General features: G+C 41.1%; 1 protein-coding gene across 2 annotated transcripts in view; it reads left to right on the top strand.

Annotated features, from left to right (window-relative positions):
* Positions 1–18,288, top strand: part of POP1 (POP1 homolog, ribonuclease P/MRP subunit) — a 40,110-nt gene extending 21,822 nt beyond the window's left edge. For both annotated transcript variants that reach the window (XM_014611606.3, XM_019495798.2), the window contains exons 12-16: positions 7,722–7,837; positions 10,106–10,297; positions 11,256–11,410; positions 14,055–14,393; positions 16,042–18,288. In XM_014611606.3, coding sequence (XP_014467092.2) covers positions 7,722–7,837; positions 10,106–10,297; positions 11,256–11,410; positions 14,055–14,393; positions 16,042–16,696 — 1,457 coding nt within the window. In that variant the 3' untranslated portion in view covers positions 16,697–18,288. The remainder of the gene's footprint in view (positions 1–7,721; positions 7,838–10,105; positions 10,298–11,255; positions 11,411–14,054; positions 14,394–16,041) is intronic.
* Positions 18,289–26,098: the final 7,810 nt, after the last annotated feature.

The following is a 26,098-nucleotide window of genomic DNA, read 5'->3' as shown; positions in this document are numbered from 1 at the left end:
CTGCATCCTAGCCAAAAGTATATAAATATAATTGATCTTAATTGAATAATATCAAAATACAACAGTTATTATGCTCTTTTCTCAAGGGAAATGCTGTACTTCCTTCATTGTATACTATTCTTGTGCCGATTATAATATCACATTGGGCAATATGTAAATTAACTTATGATGTCCTTAGGACGCCGACCCTGTCTTTCTTGTTATTTACAAAAGGCTGCACATTTAATTGTTAGACCAATTTTACTGCGCACGCATTCACCCAGGGTTCTTGGAGGGTTGCTGGTCTGGCAACCTGTCTAGAAATGAACGTTTGTACCTGGCTTTAGATAATCAGCAGGTACTAAAAATACATGCGCTGACAGGTCTCTTAAATGCTCTTATGCATTTAAATTTTCTTAGTGGCTTTCTCAAACTTAGCACCCAAAAATAGTTTTGTAATTTTTTTGAAGGATAGTTAAGAGCTTCTTCTTAGGGATAAAATAAACTCCACATTTTATGCTATTGCAAGAAAGTTTTAAGTGGATCTCTCAAGTATTGCCTTTCTCAGGAGCTGAGAAGAAATAAAATATCTCTGAATGCCTTCAATTCAACAAGTCATTTCTGTACTAGGGGTGTTCAAAGCGGGCAGTATTCGATTTGGATTTGGCCTGATTCGGGGAACAGTGATTTGATTCACTGATTCAGATCACTGTCCCAATTCGATTCAGCCGAATCTGAAGATTCGATTCTGATTTGGAGAATCAGCGATTCGGCCATAGACACATTGTTATATGTTTTTTCTATGTACCTTGAGGTACCAGGCATGGGTTGTGAACACTGAGATGGTGGGGTAGATGGAGCATCCCACAGGAGCGTGGGGGGGATCCCCCGCGCTCTCGGCAGTGGACCCGGAAGTGGACTGGAAGTACTTCTGGTCCACTTTCAGGTCCGCTGCCAAGTATGCTGGGGACACCCACCCCCTCGCGCTCCCGTGGGACACTCCACCTGCCCCACCATCTCAGTGTTCACAAGCCATGCCTTGTATCTCAAGGTATGTAGAAAAAACATATAAAGCTGTGTCTATGGCCGAATCGTCGAATCTCTCTGAACTGAATTGGAGGCTTCTGATTTGATTCAGAGAGATTAACGGGTCTCCTGATTTGCTGCCAAATCGGGCAAAATCTCCGAATCAAATCAGTGACTGAAGCTTCTCAAGGCCCTATTCTGTACCACATCCTCAACCTTGAACATGGAACCTTTTTTCATAACAGCAACTTAAATGTTCTAACTGGAATATCACTTGCTCTAATTGGCTGGTCACAAAGCATATTTGTTAAATATAAACATCCATTTAGCTCCTTGGAAACAGAAACATCTGCCAAAGATGTGCTGTATTTACCTGAATGTAAGATGGCCCTGAATTGAAGATGACCCCCCAATAACTAGATTCTATTCATGGAAAATGTATATACTTAAAAAAAAAATTAATGTATAGAATCTAATTATTGGAGGACTGGGGCAGGGCATGAGAAGGGTGAAGTAATGGGGTCAGGTGGTGGAGGGATAGGCAGTAGAAGTGGTGGTGGGGGGAGGCAGTAAGGGGCAAGTGCCACATACCACCCTTGTGCCTGCCTCTCGCAGCCTCAGGTCCTTGCCCCCTGTAGCCTTTGGTCCCTGATCCTCCTTCTCCCTGCACTTCCCCATTACTTCTGTTCTGGCCCCAGCAGACTCCATCCCCTCTGCAGCCAAGGGCATAGAGCATGGTCCAAGCCTGGCCTTGTAGCCAGCACTACTGCCATAGAGCCAGGCTGGGGCTGTGTTCCAGGCTGGTGCAGAGCTGGAGGCTGCCAGCACCTGAACAAAGGTAAGGGCATGGGAGGGTTGCAGCCTGCGAGGATGGAGGGGAAGAGAAGCACTGTGAGGGGTGCAGAGACGGTTGGAGACAGGCAGCAGCTGCCTGCCCCATGCTACCTCATACTCAATTCTAAGACAAAGGTCTTTTTCCTCATGTTAAATGGGAAAAATAAACCTCATCTTTTAATTGGGTTAATATGATAATTCAGTTACTGCCACCCTCATCATATTAATTGTACAGAGGGATTTTGAGGAAGCATACACCAGTGCTATATTTGAATTTGCCTTCATTGAGGCATTGTTTATACATCTATGCTTCCCGGTAGTTGAGAAGCAGGGCATCTTATTTCCTATATATGTCTCTGCATCTCCACAGCAGCCAGCGATGAAAGAAGCCCCGAGTCTATTTTCATTTTATATAGGGGTTCAGTAAGCTCTTCTCAGCCACCTTGCCCATGTGGTACATCTTGCATTAAGGAAAATACGGCTTCTTTTAGTCTTTCCACAGCAGTACATTCTATTCACAGTGAGGTGAGTTTCTCCGACATTTGTCCTTGTGGAGCTGTGCAATGCTGAGTAGAGCTGTGATTCTTTTGATTCTCTTGATTTAGGTCAAACCTGTAATTGTTTCTCAATTGTATGCATTTTTAATTCTTGTTAAATGGTTTCTTTGAACATGGTAACTCTCTGATCTGACATGTCCCAGAACTACATAAATTTTTTCTCTCACCTTTGGAGACTCTTGACAGTCCTGACCAAATATTTTAGTTTTTTGCATGTTGACAATACCTTTGACATCTCATTTTATATAAGCAGAAAGGAAACTATCTTTCTCCTTCCCCCTTTTTGCCATCTGGAGATTTCAGTCCAAGGTGGTACATGTCCATAAGCATGTGAAATGGTCATTATGTGTTTTAACAGAGGTTATGTTTGCTTTAATCAGTCTTTAATCTTTGAACTTTGTATGAAGTACTTTTCATATTTTAGCATGTCTTTGAATTCAGACTCTAAGATAAACTGATCACCTTAGAGAAACTAAAGCACTGATTGCTGCATAGTAAAGTGAGAATAGTGTCTATCTATTTGTTATTCAAGTACTATTCAAAACAAACTGTTGACTAGTTCTCTCCTGTAGGTGCTACATGTTAACAAATTGAAGATAAAACTTGAACACTTTTAAGATCATCTGATTTAAACCTCTATTTTTCCTTGAGTGCTTATATGATTACATAGTCTATCATTGGTGCATATGTGCCAAAGGCATTTGACCAGAGACTCATGGTTAGCTGTGTCCTTTAGGCCATCACTTGTCTGGGGTGTTTTCATGCTACCAACTCAGGTTTTAAAAGTATACCAACACCCTCTCAGTTTCTTCTCATCAGCTGGGTCTGTTATCAGTCAGAACTTCTGGTAAGTATGATCAGCCAGTGCTTGTGTTCAGTTTTTGTATGTAGCTATTGGCAGCTAGTTTAGTGTTAGTTCTTTGTTTTCCATTATTGAAGAAGAGCCTTTTTCAGTCTCCCACAGTAATACTCTGGTACTGCCTTAACCGTTTTAGATGCAGCTTCAAAAACTCCTTAGTCTGTGAGACCAGTAACATGTCTAAATGATGGGTACAGAGATGTATCATTAGCTTAAGTGAAAGGCATATCATGAAGACCCTCATAAAATGAAGATCTTTCTCAAAGTGAACATTGGGCAAAAATCTTCACTCTTAGAGATGTCTACGTATTTGACCGTAAGCCCATTAAGAGGTACTTAGCTGTGCAGAGTAAAAGCAGAGTTTGGAATCCATATAGAGCTCCTCAGCCATCTGTCTGTGCCTTAAGGAGCAGGCATTTATATTAGATAAGAAATGAGCAAAAAAATGCTCCAGGACTCAACCATTTCATCAAGACAGTTGTTATTTTTACTTCCAGTGCCTCCTTTAGCCCCTTAATCTGCGTTAGTGCTGACGACTCTGGTGCTGATCTCAGAAATCTGGTGCTGATGACTCCATTGGCTCCCCCAGTGCCAGCACTCTCAGTGCTGACACTATTACCAATTATTTGAGAAATAAGTAACCACTTTTCCCTGCAGCAGTGACTCCTGCCACCATTCCAGTAAAATAGGCCCAACATAGGCTACCTTGTTCCCAAGCTTGGACTCCAGGAATATCTAAGCTGGTCAAAGAAGTGCTGTCATTTACCCTGTTTATATGGATTCTACCTTTTCTTGTACAATTTTGTCAATTTTAACAGAAATTAGTGATATTGAAAAAATCCCAAGGTAATATCCTTTGGCAACCCTAAATTTACTGACTTCTCATCCTTGTTTGCTCCAGAAACTAACCAGATGTTTCTTCAAGGTTTACTGCAAAGTACTGGCAACTGAGCTTAAAATGAGTTCTTGGCACCCAATAAGATGCCCAGTTTTTTTTTTTTTTCATTTGTTTCCTGTGATTGACTTCCACTATCATCACTTTTTGTCTAACGAAAAGTAAATTTATACATTAACCCATGTCCATTAAAAAGACAAAATAAAAACCCTATCAAACACCCAAGAACTGAAGAAAATGAAATCTATTCTAGAACAGAACCCTCCTGTGAATTTCACATGCATTTTATCTGTTGACCGTCTCGATAAGAACAATGTCTTCTGACTTCACATGGTAGTTTTATATATATATCCAGTTAGGATTGAGTTGGGTGTGCACAGGGCTTCACAGAAAATAGATGTATGCCTTGTTTACACTAGGCTGCGTCTGTCACCAGAACTTCTACCAGCAGGCAGCAGCCACCACACAAGAGCTGCCAGAATACATCCACATCTGGGTGGCTTCTACCAGCTTCATGTTGCTCCACTATAGCACGTATATCAGCAAGGATGACATGCACCTTGGAAGGCCTTGTTTCTGAAAGGAGTAGCAGAAGCCTTGTGGTTGGTGAGGCATGCCCCAAGGGGGCTCTGTATATGGACCCGCCTGTGTTCTGCTGGCAAAACTACTGGCATGTAGGATAGATCAACTGAGGGACAGTTCTTGTCTCCACTAACTTAGAACACAGACAAAATACAACAAGGAGAGGGTGGATGTAAAGAGATAATAGTGAGTTGGTGAGAGAACTGGGTTTTATGCTAGAGTGACAGGATACTTGGTAGACAGAGGGGGTGTTGCCAAACTTAGGAAGCAACGAGAAAAGACAAAGTTAAGATGGTTAGAAAATACTGATTTTATTTTATGTATGTATTTATTTAACAGATTTATAGGCAGCCCTTCCCAAAGAGGCTCAGGGCACCTTTCAATAAAAGACAAAATAGAAACAGAATAAAAGAGTAAAAATAAGAAAGTAAAACAAAACAACCTCTTCTCCCCATCTTCCCCAAATCTCTGAACTTCAAACAATGCCCACCCCACCCTCTTCTGCTCCTATGATCCAGAAAGATACCTCCCTCACCTCCGCCCAGTCAAAACTTGCATCCCAACCCACGTTCAATACCTCTGTAAACTAAACATTTCCCTACTATTCCAACCTAGTCCCCATCCCTTACCTCACGTGCAATGGAGTCTTCCCACCCCCTTACTTCCCCTCCTAGGCTGTCCCCACAAGCCAGCTCTACCCCAAGGAAACATATTGTTCAATTCAACCAAAAACAAGAACTTGGGAAATAATTTTGGCTCTTTTAGGGTCAGTAAGAGTTTTGCTATTGCCTTAGGAGAGCCAGGATCACCCATACTAGTTTGGGACTCCCCTAAGGTATAAATTGCTTGAGAAGTGCAGTAATAGCCTAATCTTATCCAGGTTTTGTCATAACTACCAAATCAGCGGAAAAGCCAGCCCCATGTTTCATGGGGTATTCTTGACAATGCGCGATCCTTGCCAGTCAATCAGAAAGGCCCGCTTATGTTCAAATTGTGAAGGAGTTTCAGAATTACTGTAATTTGAAGAGCTCAGAATCACTTTCTCTAGTTTAGTGTCTGTTTAGGGTACAGCAAAAGGGAACTTAGAAGGAGTTAGGGGAGGAAGAAGGAATGGAGAGTTGAAAGAGCGCTTCTTGAAAATAAGATGATTGATTGTAGTTAGAATTTAGAAAGTAGTCAGGTGTTTCAGGTTTGACATGGATGTAGCTGCATAAACTGTAATGGCTTAAATGGAGGTATATGTGGAAAAAAAGATGGAAAAAAGTTACAGTAATCAAGTAAAGCAACAACAAGGGAATGAACTAGATTGCACTTGGACAGTATGTAAAGAGAAATGGATTTTCAGGAGACTGGCTATGGGAGGGAAAGTAGGAGATTTATCTTGCTTACCTTTGTTTTTGTGTGATCATGGCTACTTTTGTTATCAGCCCAGGCAGAAGGAAGAAATTGAGCAAATAGAGTCTGTTCCTAAAATTCTTTGGAATTCCTGAAGATATTTGTGTTTCTTTGACATCCAACCCTTTATTTTGTTGGGGCAGATATGAAAAAGATCCCATGTCAGAACAGAGCCATCTGCATTTATGTTCTCAAACTTAAAGAATGCAGTTCCAACTTCTGGCAAATCCAACCTGATCATTATTTTTGTGCGTCTCCTTTGAAATTATAACTTACGTGCAGAAATGCTTAGCAGGTTTCAACTTGTAAGCTCTATAATTCTTCAAGGGATACTGCCAGTTTAAAAGTCACATGTCTCATAGTTCAAATAGCACATTAAAATGATAATAGATACATTTTTAAAAGTTTTTTTATCTTTGTGTATGTGACCGTGCTGTGTACAGTCAGTGCCACACTTTTCTTCTAACTACTTTCTTCTAAGCATTAACAGAAAAATTATATGCATTTTAAGAAATTATTTAAAAATTCAAGCTCTTCTTAAAGAATTTTTTTTAAGCTAATCGATTTCTGAAGATTCATTGGGAGTTTCCCTTACACTTGCCTTCATCTTGTCAAATATGGTTCCATAGACAGTAAAATTAAGTCTCTTATGTTTCAGTCATGGAACAATTGTGATGGCTTCGTTGTGCAAGAATATCTTGTTTTGGTAGGGAGGTACTTGCTGGTTGCCATATTATGTGCATTAATGTAATGATACCATATTCCAGTACTTTTCATTCATACCTCTCAAAACGTGTTAGAAAGTGGGGGATATGATGGAATCTTCATTTTGCAGATGAGCCATGGAGAAGTGACTGAGGGATAGAATGGCTGAGCCAACCAAGATGTCACAATAAGTCAGTGGCAGAGCTAAGAATACCATTTATTTGTTTCTAGTTGTTCCTTCAACTTTCTAGACAGTATGCAAACATAGAAGAGACCTGGTCCCAGCCGCAAAGAAGTTACAGTTTGAAAGGTTATAGACTAAGGAATGCATAAAAACAACAGATTAAGCAGCCAGTTAGTGACTGAGTATTTACTGATAATATTTTAATAACATGTTTTAGAGGCTTAAAATCATTCTCAGTTACATTACTACTTTGCTGATCTGAGATGTAGGCTTCATGGTAGGGTGTTTTTCCTTGTCTCCCATACCCAGTAAACCTGAGCCTTTTTTACTAAATGGGTGGTTCTACAAATTCCAGAACAGATTATGAAGATCTGCCAGTTGATTATTACGGATATGATTCATTTTGCCGAACTTGGCAACAGATTTGTGTTACAAAATGCCCTTTGATGAAGAAATTAGTTGCTCAATCCTCTAAAATTGTTTCTCAGATCTAAGCTACCCACAAGTATTTTAGCTTCAATTTCTATTTAAAAAAATCTAAGATACTTTTGGAAGTTTTGATCTTTCAGATTAAGGATTTTCATCCTCTGCATTCCCATAACTATAGACTCTCAACTTGTTTCCCTTTCACTTGTATTTCCCTTTTATGCGGCATATCTAAGATGATAACGTGGTTTTTGTATGAAGGTTCCTTTTCTCTTATAGACGATGAGAAAGTGGCACAGCTGACTCTAGAGGGTGTACCTGTAGAATGTGCTCACAGCTTTATTTGGGACCAGACTATCTGTAAGAACGTCACTGAAAGTAAACTCCTAGAGCAGGTAATTTTAACTATATGGATTACTAAATTAAAAACAAAATAAAGCTGGTTAACATCTACCATCTCCAGTGCACATAATGGCATTTAAAATTCACCCTTTGTACAGTTCACAAAGCAGTGGTTTCCCAGTTGAATCCTATTCCATTGCTAAGATAAAGGCTGTTCTCTCGAGTCATAGGATCATAGGCAATTAGGGATGGAAGGGACCTCAGGAGGTCATCTAGTCCAACCGCCTGCTCAAAGCAGGACCATCCCCAACTATATTATCCCAGCCAAAGCTTTGTCTAGCCAGGTCTTAAAAACCTCTGAGGATGGAAATTCTCCCATCTCTCTGGGTAACCTGTTCCAGTGTTTTACTATCCTCCTGGTGAGAGAAATTTTCTTAATATCTAACCTAAACTTCTTTTGCTGCAACTTGAAACCATTGTTCCTTGTTCTGCAACTGAGAACAGTCTAGCTCTATCCTCTTTGGAACCAGGTAGTTGAAGGATGCTATTAAAGCCCCACTCGATCTCTTCTCCAGACTAAATAAGCCCAGTTCCATTAGTCTCTCTTTATAAGTCACGTCCCCCAGCCCCCTCACCATTTTTGGTGCCCTCCACTGGACTCTCTCCAACTTGTCCACATCCTTTCTATAGTGGAGAGCCCAGAATTGGACACAGGACTCCAGATGTGTCCTCACCAGTGCTGAATAGTGGGGAATAATCAGTCTTTTCAGTATAGTTTGGAACTCTTACAATAGTTCAATTAAGTCATATTCATTGCTTAATTTATGCTTAACAAGATTACATTCTCAGGAGCAAACTATAATTTTAAGTCTTCTTTTGTTTAAAAAAACTTAAATGAAGACTTTTTACCTCTTCTAGCCTGTGTATACCAGGTGAAAATGCTGGAGCAGTATAAAGGGGCTCTAAAATCCTCGATTCTGGCCAGAAGAGAAACTGAAGAAGAGTCCTGTAGATACAGCATATAAACATATTGGAGGGAGAGAAGCATACGTGTAGGGTCTGGACTGCAGCCCACTATGCTGTGGAACTTGTGGACAGTTCTATGACTTGTTGCCAGAGTCATGCTGGCCAAAGTATTGAGGACATGCTGCCAGAGTATTGAGGATCTGCCTGTACAGTGCAATTTTATGCTATGCAGATATGTTGGAACTGGCTCTGAATTAGCTAACCGGGTACTGGAAACAGCCTGGCTGCTCTAACTTGGCGCCCTACTCAGGCTAACAGAGCTACTGACCATTTCCCAGATCCAAACTAGCTAATTCAGAACTAGGTCCAGGTATCTTTATATGGCACTTTGTTGTGTCAAGTAACTATACACAAATAAGCTCCCAAATTTTGTCTGAAAAATATTGGGAATCATAGAGCAGCCCAGGAACAGGATTGCAAAATGACAGCCTAAAGCCACCATAAGCTCCATTCACTCAGGGCTGCAAGTTCTTCACTGCTTTTTTTTAAGATGAGAGTCTATTTGTGTGACAGTAGTGTCTGTCTGAATACTCCCTTGATGTTGAACTGGCTTCACATTCTGTGGAATTGACCACCTTGCATAAATAATGAAAGCACTTCCAAAGTATTTTTATGTAATACAATAAAAATTACTGCGTGCATAATAACATTTGTGCATACGACCACCAACGTTAATGCTTTAATAGCTGTGCAGAGCTAACATCAAGGAAATATAAGGATGCAGTATATTTAAAGAATTGAAGTACTGTATATTTTTAGTTGCTTTGATACTAGTGGTTTTTAATAATAGATGATCGAGGACCCCTCAGTACTGATTTTTTTTTTTTTTTTTTTACATTTGTAGCTATGACTTTGGCTCCCAGTATTAGTTTGTAACCTAGAGTTCCTTTTTTCCTTTTCTTCCTAACCAAAACTGGCAATGGTTTGATTTCATGTTTGAATTATAATGAGTTTTTCTAGAAGTTTGCATTTCTACATTATCATCTTAAGCTTCATTACCTGCTCCGTAGTATAGTAACCTGGTCCCCTGATGTGCAAATACTGCAGTCTCTTGAGTAGAATAAAACCCTGCTGCAATTAATATTTCTTTTATGGGCATCCTAAGTTGGATGTAAACCATTTTTGTTTATAGTAAAGATAGATTTAAATGTACATAGAATAACCTGTGTAGAATCTGCCTATTGATTGTAATAAGAACATCCCTTTGAGTAAGTATATGGAATAGTTCAATGAAAGAAGAAAATTGTTAACCAAATTATGAAGAATTTTCCTAACTGCTTTGAATCTCATCTCAGGATTTAAACCGCATGAGAAGTGAACTGTTAGTACCTGGATCACGGCTTGACTTGGGTCCTCGGGAATCCAAGATTCCTATACTTTTGGTTCAGCAACCAGGGAAAGTGGCTGGAGAAGATCGACCAGGATGGGGAAGTGGCTGGGATATCTATCTTCCGAAAGGCTGGGGCATGGCTTTCTGGATTCCTTTTGTAAGCAACTTTCATTACAAATTGCAGGCAAATATGACTGATTAAAATGGAATTTGGTCTGATCAGTGGCCATTTGGGGAAACTTGTCCTGCTGCACTCCCTTTATGGCTACTGAATCAAAGTTTCATTTTAAGGAATGCATGTGAACCTTGCCCCAAAGGTGGGTTAATATATCTTTCAAACTTAATAATCAGCCATAGTTGTTGCACGCACTGTGAAATTGTGATGAAACATGAAATGAAGCTTTGATTGGGGGGCAGGATGAGAGAACATGTGCTGAAGTGTAACTTCAATCTTTCTGCTTTTAAGGGTGTTTATTTAAAAAAACATTAAAAAACCATGTGTATTCTAGGAGCTTGCAAAAGGTCATATATGACACCCCCTGCCAAGCTTGTAGTCCAGCTCTGATTGGACCATCACCAGCAGCTGCCTAATGGAGGTGATCTATCTGAGCCAAGATTAGCAATCTCTGATTGCTCTCCTGTTTCAGAGAGCTCGAAAAATTTTAATTAGACAGAATACTCTTGCCTTGTTGCTTAGAAAATTCAGCTTTGATCATTTAAAGATAGATAGGTTTTGCGTCTTCTGCAGTTCACTTTATAGCTGTATGTGGATGGAAGACTTGTGCTGATGTTTGTTGCATAATAAAGGAGAGATTGGTCAGTGGCTTTGCTCATGACAGGACAATCCTGGCAAGCTTTACAATTATAGTCCATGAAATCATTCTCTAGATTTTCTGATAGTTTTTGAAGATTAAACTAAGGAAGCATAAACGGAACCAGCATATCATCTAAATGAATCTTGAGAGCTGTAAGATCCATGCTTTAAGTTCATCTTCACAACTAAAGAAACAGAAGTTCAGTGTTCCTAGGCAATAAAGTCCTGATGTTTCAAGATGCTTCAGCTGACATTCTTTAATTAGGAGTCTTAGAAAAATACTGATGTTATTACCTTGCAGATATATCAAGGTGTACGAGTTGGTGGCTTGCAAGAGGCTTTGAAACATTCTGAATATAAAAGAATACCTCATATTCCAGATGATTACCCAGACTGTCCTGCTGGAATTCAGTTTGCCAAAGAACTAGAAAGCAATCTTTTTGAAAAATTCAAGAGGTAAAATTTAATTTATCCAAGATTGATTTTTTTTTTTATTTAGAAAATTGGCCTGTTTTTTTTAAATGATATTCCCTAAAAAATGTCATGATCTGTTGTTGCCTTGTTTAATTTCTAGAATTACGTTTTGTTGAGAACCTCTGTTCATGTTTGAAATGTGATTACAAGAAAAAATGGTGTTCTGTAGAAAGTAAGTGCTATGTTAATAGCACCCATAAATTAATTAAAACCTTTTTAGATCCACACGTTCATTCATAAAGTTTTAATGTGATGGTGGATAACACAGTGGAGTAAACAAAGCCATAAATTTCAAGCTCTGTTAGCATCAAATAGGGGAAAAATCAATTTCTGCCAAATGCAGAAAGATAAAGTTAGTGAGAAGGCATTTTGAGATCAGGTTTCTAAAAGCATTGTACAAATAATGGGGCATGCAGTAGTTAATACTTGATAGTATAATTAACGTCAGGCAAAATAATTCTTGTATTCTAATTATTTGTCTCTCTTGTCACAGAAAATAACCTCAAACTTTTTTCAATTTTATTTAAGCTAGGTTTGCCTCTCATCAGCCATGTCAAATACACTTGTGGGAGCTCATTGATTAGAAGAAACAGAAGGAAACAGATTTGGCTGTATATGGCAAACAACATGACAACAGCTGCCAATATGAAGCAACGAGCAATCTTATAATGCAGTGGTGCTCACAGCTTTGGGCCCTGTGCTGTCCTCACATGCCAGGATTGGGCCCCGTGCCTCCACCACCCAGATGGAGCCCGATCCCAGCTGAGCAGGGATGACGTGGGTCCCCAGGGCCCAATCTCAGCCAGGCAGAAGTGGCACAGAACCTGGTGCCACACCCACCTGGCTGGAATCAGGCTCCAGGGGCCACACACATTGGGAACAGGTCCCATGTACCTGATGTAGCATGCAGGGCCACAGCCCACAGGGACCACTCCACTAGGATCCATGGGGAGAGCACTGTAGGACAGATGACATAATGCTGGAGGCTGGATCTGGGCCACAGGCCATGGGGTTGAGCACCCCTGCTATAATCTCTTAGATAAGGTGCTTCTATAAGAGATAGGGAAGGAAAAATACTACAGTAAAAGACATTCCTACAATAGGAGAAGCTAATTTAGAATATTATGTACATTTCTGGTCATTGGGTTCAAAAGACATTGAGCTGGAAGTTACAGAGAAGGGCTACTGAAGTGAATAAGGGAATGGAGAATGTACCTTACTGGGGCAAGATTAAAAGAACTTGGTTGTTTATTCTAACTTTGTGAAGACTGAGAGGGGAAATGATTACTCTATTTATAAATACACGAGATACGGAAAAATATTTAAATTATAGGATAATTCTGGTACAAGATTAAATAGGTACAGCTTGATCATGAATAGGGACCTACTGAATTTGGGGCAGCTGCCCCCTGATTTTTCAGGCAAAACATGGGGTCCAGCAGCCATTTTGCAGGTAGAGTGCAGCTTTCTCCCCACCTCTGATTGGCTAAGGGGTCCAGGTGGCCCCACCCCTTGCCACTGGTTGGTTGTGAGGGCTGCCAGTCATGCAGTCTTGCTGTCAATTGGTGGAAAGTCGTTGGGGCCACGTGATAGTAGCCCTTGCAGCCAATCTGTGGTGAGGAGCGGGGGCAGCAGCCATCTTCCCGGCAGCCCTTCAAGTGGGCAGGCCTCACTCCCCCTACCCCACTTCTGTGGGCTGCTGCAGTGCCCTAAGGACTGCTGGCTTCCTCTGAGGAACCTGCATTTTCTTTTCAGTAAGGTTTTTTTTTCTCGCAGATTTCACAGGCATTACCCAATTTTGTGGGCGGTGCCAGATTTCACAAAATCACGATTTCAGTAGGTCCCTAATTGTGAATGAAATGAGACTGAAAACTAGAGAGAGATTTGTAGCCATCAAAGGAGTGAAGTTCTAGACTGGCCCTCCAAACAAGGTCATGAACCTTGTTTCAAGAGAGAACTTGGTAAGTTAACAAAAGGGACAGTTAATGGCAGGGACAAGGGAGGGGTGATCCTAGAGATGGAGTCAAAGCATGTAGTATGAGACTTCAAAAGCTCAGTTTGTGAATACTCCTGCAAGGGAGTTCGAAGGAAACTTAATCATTGTGCCGGCTGGTTGAATCTAAGGAAGATATCTGGTGGCATGGTGCTTAGCCTCATTGATGATGCAGGCAGGAGTCTGGTAGCAGAGGTAAAAAACTAGAGAAAACAGTCTAATGAGTTGCAGTTTTCTGGCAGCAGGGAAAGGTTGGGCACTGGAATGAATGTTTGCCTTGGGGGCATAGTAAACTTGTAGTGTCTCAGGATTCTTGAGTTTGCTATTGTCTTTAGGATGTGCTTTAATTTAGATGATGGGGAAAATCTACAGTTTATGTGTGCAAGTAAGGAAGGTCAGGCCAGGTGGTTGTGACAGCCCTTTTTGGATTAGATTTTTCTTCCTTGGTTAGTTCTTCCACTCAAGTTTGCAATATGCTTACGCTACTTGCTGCATCCTATTTATATTATATTTAGTAATATTTAATCCATTAATCCCATGCTTCAGGGTTTATACTAATGCATTGTAATGAATGCTGTTTCTCTGTTCCAAATTAAATATGGGAAGTTCTTCCATTTTCTTTTTATTATTTAGGCGCCCACCTGCAAAAAGGGCAAACTATGTCAAACTTGGCACCCTGACCCCTTTCCTCTGCCCATGGGAACAACTAACCCAGAACTGGGAAGAAAGAAACAAAACACAAGCAAAATCTACACGTATGTCAGAAATTAAGAGATGTGTGACTGAAAAGCAGGCTCCTAATGATCCACAGCCCAGAGTAGGCACAGAGTCTTCTCATGAGACTAGCCAGATGGAAGAAAACAAGGAAACGACATGCTCTCAAGGGAATGTAATCACGGAAATATTGAATGAGGTCCAAGACTTGGGCAAGAAAGACGGAGTTGTAGCAAGTAATCGCTTCATTGTTCTCAGGTATGACAGAGTGGCTTCAGAAGCATGCAAGATGTTACTTGCCGCTATAAAGATGCTTTATATAATTGGGAAGCAACAAAAAGCCATAATTGTTTTGAGTTTCCTCATTCCTTGGAGTATGGATATGGGGAAATGAGTTTGGCCTGGTAGATTTCTCATACCCTGGTGGGGATGCGACTGATCAAAAGTTGTACTAAGGATATAAATCTGCTACAATAACAATTCTTCCTCCTCTCTCTTCGTAGAACTGGTGACTGGGCACAGGAGTGAGCCCTCTTTAAACTACTTTTTAAGTTGGCACTTGTTTGGGAATGCTGATATTCCTCCCGCCAGAGGCATGAAGCATATTTTAGAGGCTCCTGATTCACTTTACCTGAAGAAATTAGCATCTTATAATCTACAAGAAAAAAAATCATGCACCTAAAAGCATTTATCAGCTACTTAAAAACTGCCTCTTTAGCACCTTTTCTTGCATTCTTGTCTATAATATATGAATATGGACTATGATTGTCACAATCTATAGAGGAAATAGGCAAGGATTTTTGTGGGCAGTATATTTTATTGGACCAACTGCACGTTTAGGATAGACTTAGAAAAACTTTCAAATGCAATGCATTCTTCTTAAGTAATGCATTATGTTCAGAAGCTTGTTTGAGGATGCATACAGGTGTTCTGTTTCTACCAGGAGAATTGCCACTCTCCCAGTAGAAACTCTGAGCATACAAGCATTTGTTCAATTTCTTCTGAAAGAAACATGCACCCTCTGAGAGAGAGATCTTCTAGGTTTCTCTTGTGAGAGAAACTCTCTTGCAAGAATGAACTTCTGGTCAGGTCTGGTCCAAGAGGAGAGTGGACTAGACCAGCGAGGCAGTGCTTCCTACCTCTTTCCCAAACCAGAGTGGAAGAAGCTGTCCCCCAGTCTGGAGAAGTCATGGCATGTCTTTTCCCACTACTGCAGTCTCCCTGGGGACTGGAACAAGCAGAGCCACAGCTCCCCATTCCTTCCCCAGATTGGGATCACCCCAGTCTGGTGAAGGTATGGAGAGCAGAGGAGCGGGGATGGTTGCAGGCTGAAACCTGTATGCTCCCCCTCCTGGAAAGTTTTCTACCATTTGAAATTCCTCACGTTTCACCACTACTAGAAATGAAAGCCTGTTTGGCATAAATCTGTCCCAACTGTGCAGTTGGTATAATTAAAAATATCACCCAAAAACTGCTTACCCCTTGCATGTTTCCTGCACCATCACAGGTATAACATCTCTCCAGCACTACCAAAAAGTAGAGCGAATTAGCAGTTTCATCTGATTTTTAGAACAGTGCTTAAGCAAGAGGATGTGTTTGTGCATGTAAAGAGAAGTGCCTGGATGTGAGTCTTTCATTCTGTGTAATTAGTACATGCACTGAAGAAAGGTAAATCTGGCTTAAACAGTCCACTTTGAAGGCTCTAAGGAAGCAGTAGTATAACCACATGGCTTTTAATTGGCCAGCACCCCTTTCTCTTTTTAATTTTAAGACATTTACACACATACTCAAAAAGCTGTTGAGGGCCTTATTTTGAAAATAGAAACATTAATTTTCAGTACCCCTTCTGGTGTTTTTGTAATATATTTTTCCAAGTATCCCTAACACATCTTTATACCTCAAACAGGAGCACAGAATTATTAAAGCAATTATCAGCCTGGTGCCGGCCTACTTCTGGAAGAGGTTGGAGGGGACGCACTGCTTCCAGACAGGGGCAGAAGGAAATGACTGAAGATGTCCTCTTACCAATCTTTAAGTGCTACCCAAGGGCACTTGTGTGGGTCACCTTCTCTTTACTGCGAAAGGGTACCCCTGAGTTGCATACCATGGTTTGCATTCCAACCAAGGAAGACTTTCTGCACCTAAGTGAAGACAAGCTCTTCTGTGGTCCTGAAGAACCCAAACACAGTGACATATTCAAGCACAAGATAGTAAAACTAAAAGAGAGAAAAAAGAAAAAAGACCGTGGGAAAACTCTAGAAAGTTCTGCTTCTAGTAGCCTGGAGGCAAATGCAGTTGAGGAGCAGAAAAACCTAGTTCTTGGATTATGGTCTGACCCTTTATCAGATGTAACTTCACATTGCTCTAGAATTCTCTTAGGGTTTGTCACTCGAGGAGATTTTTCATTGGCTGATGGCTGTGGAGAAGCACTGGGATTTGTTAGCTTGACAGGATTACTACATATGTTATCCAGTCAACCAGAAGATAAAAAAGGCTTTGTTTTGTTAAGAACTCCAGGGTCTCGGCAATACAGATTTGCTAGACTCACTATTGAGGTATAAATGGTCATTATAATAAAATAGTACACAGACAGTTCCAGTATTATTCCTTGTATAATGTCTGTGGACTTTCAAATTAGAGACAGGAATTAGAAGAAATGATTATATGACTCAGTTATGTAATGAGCAGTATGAAAATACTTAGAAAACTAGTATCCTATATCAGTTAACCAGTTAACCAGCTAATCTACTGATAACATATATTGCTCAAAGATTCTGAGTACAAAAATGATTATCTTGTTTGGCGAACAGGCATATTTTTTAATTTTAGTACAATTGAAACAAATGTTATCAGTGATTCATACCCTTGCAATGCTTCCACAAAAAAATCTGGTTATGGACTGATGCAATTCATTATTCTGCTAACTGCTTGCTGTCTTGGCTGGTGTACATAACAAATGGCTTTCCTGGATTCTTAAATCTTGCAGCTAAGGAAGTCTGGCTGCAGCAAGGTGAACCTGATACAGTACAAACTTTTTTTTCCCTTGAGAAACTCGGTGCTTAAATAAAAGCATCCTACGTTAGAAATACCGACTGCAGATTTGGTTATTATAATGTGTATCTACCAAAATGTTTCTTTCTGCGTTGGTGTGAACATTTTTTTAAAAGGACCTTTTCTTTTTTGTATAAACATCTTCATTGTAATTTAACTGACAAAATGGGTTTTGGTCTACTGTGTAAACAAAAATGGCTAAAAAGTGGAGCCTGAACTACTTGAAAGTTTAAGTTTGCTGAAGTGCTTTAAATGGGATCCTTGATACCCTACATTCATTAATAGAGCGAATGGGTTATATTTAAATGTAAGTAAAGTCAAACAAGTTAGAAATCACTGTCAATAAATGAGTTCCATGTTATTTTGATTGACATTGCTCACACCTTAACAGCTGAAAAGCGTCTCTAAATGTAGAGGATTTCAGCATTTTTTGACAAGAAACAGGAGAATTCAGTCCTTGCAAAAATGTCTTTTGGTAGTTTTAAGATGTAAATTTTCATCATTGGATTAACTCAAATTTTATGTTAATGATTTGGGCTGTCACATTGTAGTTTGGCTTTTAATTTTTGTAAAATCAGCTAGAGCCTGACATTTTTCTTTATTCCCTATATTTGGACAACACAAGCCAACTGGGAGTATAAACATTGTCTCATCACTTACTGAATTCTTTAAGCATTACAGTTCACCTTTTAAAAAAATGACAGCCTTCAATTTCCAGTCATTCTAGTACAGAGTTCTGAGAACAAAGATGAATGTTAAATTAGATAATTGAATAATTGTAGCTTGCAGACAGCCTGATGCAAATACTTACCGGAAGGTGGCATTCCCCTAACTAACATTCAAGTAAATATACAACTTTCTTTTTACGAGTTTTATGTTTGATTCTTTAAATTTGAAATGAAAATCTAAATATGAAACAATTTATTGATCATACAGTATTTGGAAATGAATTCACACATTTAAGTTGAATTTAAAAGAATCACAAAAATCAGCATTGTTTTTCTTCTACAGAAATGATATATTTTACAAACATGAAAAGGTTTCTGTTGAACTGTGTAACATAATTATTTGGCCATTACTGAATTAAACAACTGTAGTAATATGTTGTCTGCATTTACTGGGAATCTTTCTGGGGGAGGGAGGGGCGGGAATGGAAGCAAGACATTGGTTGCACAGAAGAGTCACCCAGAATCCAGTGAAGCCAAAATAATATAGAACAATTGATGGATTTGTGTTTAGAATATCTATACATCTAAAATGCCTGGACAAGAATCTTAAATTCTCCAGGTAGGCTCCATGATACAGGTGGGTGAATCTTCAGAATGGTTCCCAAGTTTGTACACCAGTCATACAACTCATTAAACATCACCTTTGGCATTACTGCGTCACACTAACTACAAAGGTAGGTCATGTTGGCCCTTTAGGCTGTGTCCACATGAACATGAATGTTTGTTTTCCTGGCACAGGAAGCAGTGGCACACCTTGTGCTGCTGCTACTTGTCCCCAGGGAATGCCTGTGGCAGGTTACCCCGGGTAGGGTAGAGGAGGCTGGGGCCAGCACTGGCCCCAGCAGCCTTACCTGGGTGCCTCAGAGAGCTGCAGCCAGTGATCCTGCTGCTCAGAGCCTGGCTGGCAGCCAGAGTGTGGCTCTGGTTGGCCAGGCTCCGGTTTTAGGTGGTGCATGCTGCTGCTGTGTGTGCTGCCCCACGTTTTTCATGCAGGGAACGCCTGAATGTGCGGTGTGTGGCACTGCAGGGAGGCATAATCTTTTGTAGTCAATAGCCCTATGCCGTCAAGTGCAACGAATTCTTCATTTTATCTGATGACATAGACTGTCACCTACAGAAGGTTTGTGCCTTTCTGAACCATTTAGACTCTTAGGAAGTTGTTTTCAAGTGATTCAGAATCGGGGCACCCTCTGCAACTTTTATGAAGGTTCTCAGTTGGCTGTTGCTGCTACTACCTGGTAAAACTGCCCTGTTTGCCTGCTGCACACCCAAACCAGCAAGGGCCAGTGTTGTGGCATGTACATGATAACCCTAAAGCATGCAGGAGATCCTGCTTGTGCTGTAGCCCTTGATCTGACCCTTCCCAGCATTGCCTGGAAACAGATACATGGGACAGGTAGAACTGTCCCATGTGCCTCTGCTCCCAGGAAGAACAGAGTGGAAGGGGAGAGCTGAACTGGGAAGAACTGCAGCCAGAGCCAGCTCTCCTGCTTGCTTTAGAGACTCTAAGGCAAGAGACGTGTGCTTGTGCTACAGCCCTGCATTGCATGCAATGTGATTTTACCCCGTCACTGCAGCAGTGACACTCCTGAAAGGGTTTAGCAGCACCCCAAGGTGTTGTGCGTCCCCAGTTGAGAGCTGCTCTAATGAGCCACCATGCCCTGCCTTCTGCCTGACTTCAACTAACACAGCTAACTATATCTCTAGCAAAGAGCTATGACGATGTGCTCAGTGGTGGGTTTGCAGAAGAGCAACATTCCCCAATGTAACTTAGAATGGAATCCTGCTATAAATTGTTCACAGTTGCCTCTGGGTCGTGTGTTATGTCCACATCTGATAAAGCAATCACCGTTATGGGAATAAACTGAAACCTGTTTTTGCAGTTTCAGGCAGTATGTTGTAAAGCTTTGTTGTTATACTAACACTGTGCACTAGATGTCCCCATAGGAAAAAACTTCAGTCTTTCAGGTCTAGGCTTCACATGTTCTCCATGTGTTGTTGAACACTACCTCATGTAGGTATGTACAAATAAAAACCCTTAAATCTTACAGCTTGTGTGGCTTGTATGTGTGTTGGAAATACTTTCATATTTAATGAAAAGTTTGAACTGTAAATGCAAGTAGAATATTTCTAGAAGCAGTTTCCAGGGTTTTCATAGAAAAGTAGGGCTGGATGAGATCTGAGGCAGAATCAGCCTTGTCCAAGTCAACCCAAGTAATTCCTTATCTAACCTATTACTAAAGCTACACATGCAATACTGCCACATACTCACAAGCCATAGCACCCTAACATGCCACAAGTAAAAGAGGGGAACAATAGTGACCAATATCCAGCTGCTGCCAGGGTTGTTCAAATACTTTCAAGAAATCAAAGGAAGAGGGCCAAGTCCACCACTGCAGATGAAGGCAAACTCCTTCCTGCCCCCCACGCTCCCAGTCTATACCAATCTGATCACGGGATAATTTCTTTTTGACCCCAAATGTGTGTGGGTGTACACATGCAGGCATCCGCGTGCTCAGGTGTATGTATACACATATGTATGGGTGAGAGACTCCTGTTCTATATTTTTTTCCTGATCATCTTTCTACTAGTGGATCTTTTGTTCATCTGCCCCCCCCCCCCCCCAAACTATTTTTAAAGCATCTGGAATCTTTCTTTCCCTCATACTGATAATTTCTGCCAGGTTTTCATTTTGCCACTTCCTGTTACTTTTCCTTGATTTTTCCCTTCTCTATATCTGATATATGATCCCTCTCCCCACTAGTGACTAGAAAACTAGTATCCAAGTACATCCTGTTCTGCATATCTCATAATATTGTTACACGGTTGTATTGCCTTAAGCATGATTTATGCTTTAAGACTTCACCCTACTCGTAAAAATGTAGTACAAGCCTGATCAGTTGAAAGTACTTGAAGCTCTGAGTCACAGTTATTCAGGAAAATGCTGTGCTTTTACATGGTTTCAAAGAAAAATCTTTACTATATGGTTGAGGTTGCTGGATCCTCAGTGCCAGGAGGGTTATTTCATTTTAAAAGGTGTGCCAACACTGGCTAATCAAAGAAATGGTAGTTAAAACGGTGATAGCTATGTATAAATGTATAAATTCACTGTTTTGGTGCAGGTGTATCTTTGCCACATATCCATTCTTCAGCTTTACTATATGCCTGTAGTTACTAGCCTCTGGATAGGCTATCCTATGAGTAGCCTATCTAGCTAAGGTTCCCTGAAGCAGTTGTTTGTGGAAGTATTTGAAAGGCCTTTTTGGAAGCCCATGGGAACTGGGAGAAATCCAAGTCCTTGGGTTTTGATGTCATTTCCTGGTCACTTTTTCAAAATGGAAGCTTGGAGGAATGCTCAAGTCTTCTTCTTTGCCTGGCAAGACAGAGCCGAAGCTAGAGCATTTGAAAAGTAGTTGTGAAGCAACAGACACTATTCTGGCAATATCTGCAGCCAGCCAGAAGCGGAGACCAGATAGCTTTGCTACAATGAACAGGCACTATGGCCACACTAGATGAGTGCAGTTCTTGAAAGAGTATTTGCTAGGGGGTGTATCTCTCTTCAGTCCGGATCGTGACTTACAGGCTGGTAGGACTGAGTTGCTTATTAGCTTGGATAGCTTGCAAAATCTCAGACTTCTGGATCTCTGGGGTATGCAAATGCTGCCAATGAGGCCCCAGACAATGAGGCCTGGAAGAAAGGAGTGATTGCCTTGTGACTTAGAGACCCAGGATGTTATTGGCCAGTTGTGCACTGGTTTGGGAAGTTCATAATGGATATACAAGATGATGGTTTGCATAGCAATACATAGAGTAATGCTCATGGGCTACATTGCCTCTTATTTATTTATTTAGTGAATGCAAACCCGCAAAGCCAAGCAAACTGAGTTCAAAGTTATTAATCCACTTCCTAGTTTGTAGAGGGGACAGTCCTTGGGATGTGCAGCCATTGTTTGCATCTCTTCACAAGTGCACAATGGGTTAGCACTGAAGCCCCGGAAGTGAAGGTTGGTTGCTCAGGGGCCTTGACTTGTCCTGAACCTGTTTAGCAGGGACCCTTCTCACCATGATTGTTCAAAGCCAGCAGGTTGACAAGTGAGGTTTGTCACAAGGAACTTGTTTGTGACGTCCTTGATCCAGAGGGCTTCTGCAAACATATCCTGGTCAGGGAGTTTGCTTCATAAGGGGCCTTGCGAAGGAATGCAGACCTTGGGTGGATTAAACAGGTCATTGTAGAGTGGTAGGTAAGGTACAACTTTCAGGTCATCGTCAGGCGACAGATGTATCGGGGAGTGATATTTGCAAGGACGGGAAGCCAGGGGAGAGGAGTTGAGTGGAGGGTTCCAGTTATGATACACATGGTTGCATTCAGCTGATTGTCAGCAAGATGTGTATGTGACGATCTTTGCCAGACAGGTGCACAATACTCTGCTGCTGAGTATGATAGGGCAAGAGCTGAAGTCTGGAGTGTTGTGGCTGCAGATCTCCATATTGATCCAGCAATTTTGGCTAGCAAATTGTTTCAAGATTTGACCTTTGCTGCTGTTTTTTTTAGACATTCCCAAAAAGTCAAGGTTCTGTCTAAAGGCAGTCTCAAGTATGTTAGGGATCATGCTTTATTATGGAGATGGAATACATTGGATACAGTTTTGGCAAGCCTTGGCATGAGAGGCCATGTGCTGCAGTAGTCTAATGTGACTGAAAACATTGAAATAAGTGTAGGAGAGCATTGAGCAGGATGATGCCCTACTGAGTTGTGATACATGCCTTGTAGATCATGGTAAATGTGTATTCAGGTTGAACAAATATCGGATGCCAGAATTAGCATTCAGTGAGCCATTAATTTACCAAAGTGATAAGGTTAATATGAAAATCTTAAGAATCAAGCAAGCTCCAAAAAGGAGGCGGTTTCAAAAATCTGAAATATAGAGAGTCAAAGGAAAATGTTTAAACAGAAAAGTGCATGTCATAGTACTGGTGATATTTTATGTTAACAGAAACCCAGTCTGGAAGTGTATCCCATACACATGGGACTTTTACTATTGATCAATAGAATCAAAATCAGCAGCTTACCCACCACAAGTAAAACCTGGCCCAAACAAAACTCCTTGTTCATAAGCATGAGCCTGAACAAGTCCCTTTAAAAGCATGTAGGCAGTCTTTGGAGCAGGCCCAGAGCATCAGCAGATACTATTTTGGACCCAAAGGTCTTCTGTTAATTTTGATGGAATAAATGGGCCCAGATGTTAACATGTCCAGTTACTCTGTACATTGTGTATTGTTTGGGGTTTTGAGTATGGAAACCTCTGCCTGTTTACTCCTGTGGCAATACCAGTTATTGTAGAAACTATAAATAGTTTTTACTAAAAATATGGAAAAAAGGAATGAAAAAACAAGATAAACCATTTAAAATGTAAAGCATTAAGTAAGGATTTTATTTTGACCATATCCGTCATTCTTTTTCTGTTTAGATGTTAAAGATATTTTATAGGGAAATTTTCCTGCTTGACAGTATTTCAGGTTGTATTAAAGTTGATAATAACTGTCCTTGTCAGGGGGAAAAGTCAGCTGAAATAGACTGGAGTGGATGTTGCTGCTGTTAGTTTGACCATGCATAAAGTTCATACACCTAAGGTGAGACATAAGAACAACACAGAGAAAATGCAGCTTTTGGTTGTTGCGCTTATTCTTAATTGCAACATTCTTCATTTTTTCCAGTCCCTTTCTCCTCATTTTCTGAGCAGTCCTTGTATGATATCAGTGTGGCCTTCTGAAATCAGTCTAAGTTTCAGATGCTGCTATAATCAATTTGATGTATAGGCCAACCTAGCCTTTTGCTACTGAGAGTCCTGAGTGTGTAAGGCCTCTGCACAACTGAGGCAGGGGAAATATATTCCAAGCTCGGTGACCACTTTGAATGTGAAGCTGTTCTAGTTAGGTTGTCTCTACTCGTCTCAGTTACAGAAACACGGGAAGAAAGGCAATTCACAGAGGTGGGTCACAAGCCATTTAGAACTTTATAGATCAAATCTAACAATTTAAGAACCACCTTAAAAATAATCATTAACAGAAATCAAGTATCCAGCAATACTCCCTGTTTGTGACATAGACACACATAGCAGGCATACAACTTCAGTAAAGGAATAGAGTATCCTTGCTATGTCTTATCCTTGCTATGTTGCTCTCTCAACTTCCAAGCCCAAGTCTTACCTTAGGTGAGGTAGCTCTCACCTATGTCTCGATCTCACCCAAACTTTAAGTCAGGTCTTTAACAGTGCTGAGACCAAGGTCATAAAATGCTGAGTTGTATTCATATATTGAAAGCATCATTATTCAATTCCTATTGTCTCCCATAAAGGCCTGGAAGAGAGGGTATACTGTAACATTTTACTATACGGGTGTAAGTATTGATCAATATTTTTAATCTGAAAATGCACTTCCCTACCATATGACTGCTTTAGGCTAATATGGATTTAACAAGGCTCAATTGGAAGGGTTTTTGGTACAGTAACCCAAGGATTAAAGGGTTAACTGTAGATGAGTTTTCCAGTAAATCATTTTGTCATAAAATTAATTGCATCCAGGTTTTCTGAATATTTGTACAATGCAATAGTTCTTGTAAATTAATCGGCAAATATTTCAAGGATCTCCAAATGATATCACAAAAATGTATCAAATTAACAAAGAACTCTAACCAGATCTAGCCAAAGAAAAGCAGATGAGACTAAGCACTGGTGCACCAAGGAAAATGCTCAGGAAAGCGTTTAAAAAGACAGCATCTGCAATCAGATTTAAAAACTGGCTGTTGTACTGTAGGAAGCTTATCACTCAGCCTGTAAAACAGGGACTCCTAACCTGTAGATTGTGGCAGCCCTCACAAGGGTCCTCATTACTTGTTTCTAGGCACACTGGATTTACAAAGCAGTGTTCAGTTTGCATCTGATATTGCACTGCTGCAGGTGTGCTCCTGTCATCTGTATTTCAGCAGGGGTAAGAGAAAAATTCTTAAGCTTTTGCATAGATTTCTACTGCAGCCTTTTTGGGAGCAAGGCAAAAGGAGCACGATCTTTGAAGTGTTATGGGAACCTATCTCTAAGGTTCCTGGGGTACTCAATGGGAGGCAACACTGGCACCAATCAGTGTTGTCATAGTTGGACCCCAGGCAGTCCTGGCCCCTGTGCATGAACTTCCTATCCTGGTGCTAAAAGTCTCTCAGCTCCACAGCGCTGCAGGCTGTCTCTTCCAGAGGGTAGCCAGCTGGAGACCCTGTTCATGGGCTTTGGCAGACCAGGTGTAAGCAACCCCCAGCCTGTTCATTTTCCCCCTCCACATCTTGAGTCATTCCTCATGCTGGTCCCACAGCTCCTGGTGCCAGGAGTCTGCAGTGTGCGCCCTGAGCTCAGAGGCTGCAACCAGAGCTTGTAACATTTCTTCCTTACTTTGCCAGCACTTCCTACGCACATCTTTCATTCACTCTTCAGGTGTCCAGGTGACCATTCTTGAGCTACCATCCTGGCCACTGTAAGCTGGCCCCCTGCACACAGAGGCAGAGTCTGCAAATAAGTCAGAGACAGAGCCTTTGTTCAGGGTTGCAACTTTTAGTGATAAAAATGAAATGTAAAGAGAAGCTTTTCAGACCCTCTCATCACTTGCCTGGGCATGGACAATGATACACTGAAGGAGCTATGTTGAGTCCCCTGTCTGGATCCTTCCCCTGCCTGGGGCCGGGAGCTACACAGCTGCTCTCCACCCAGCACAGCAGAGACTATGGGTAGAGAAGAGTTGCTGGGAAGGTAGGGCCTGGTCCCTCCGCTGGCACTGTGGTGGGCAATTGCTCCGCTCTGGTACCCTGATTCTTGCAGAGACTTGGGCCATCCCCAGAGTAGGCAGGGACTGACCATGCTGAGGAAAGCTGGTGGGGCTCTCACAATGCTGTCTTCCGCTGTCCTACCTTTGCAGGAGAGACTTTTCAATGCTGGGTCCCTGCAGGAGCAGCACCTAGGTCCCAACATTGCTGGGGTAGGGTGCAGCTGGGACAGTGAGGTTCTTACTCCACCACCCTCCCCTGTGCTTCCCTTTCAGGAGAAGCATTAAGGCCCTGAGTCCCTGATGACCCAGGTCTATGCTCCCAAGATTCTTCTAGTGACAGCTGGGTCTGGAGGAATGAGTTTTTCCATTTCTCTCAAG

Source organism: Alligator mississippiensis, chromosome 3, assembly GCF_030867095.1.
Source record: "Alligator mississippiensis isolate rAllMis1 chromosome 3, rAllMis1, whole genome shotgun sequence".
Lineage (NCBI taxonomy): Eukaryota > Metazoa > Chordata > Crocodylia > Alligatoridae > Alligator > Alligator mississippiensis.
This window is presented reverse-complemented; position numbering and strand designations above follow the sequence as displayed.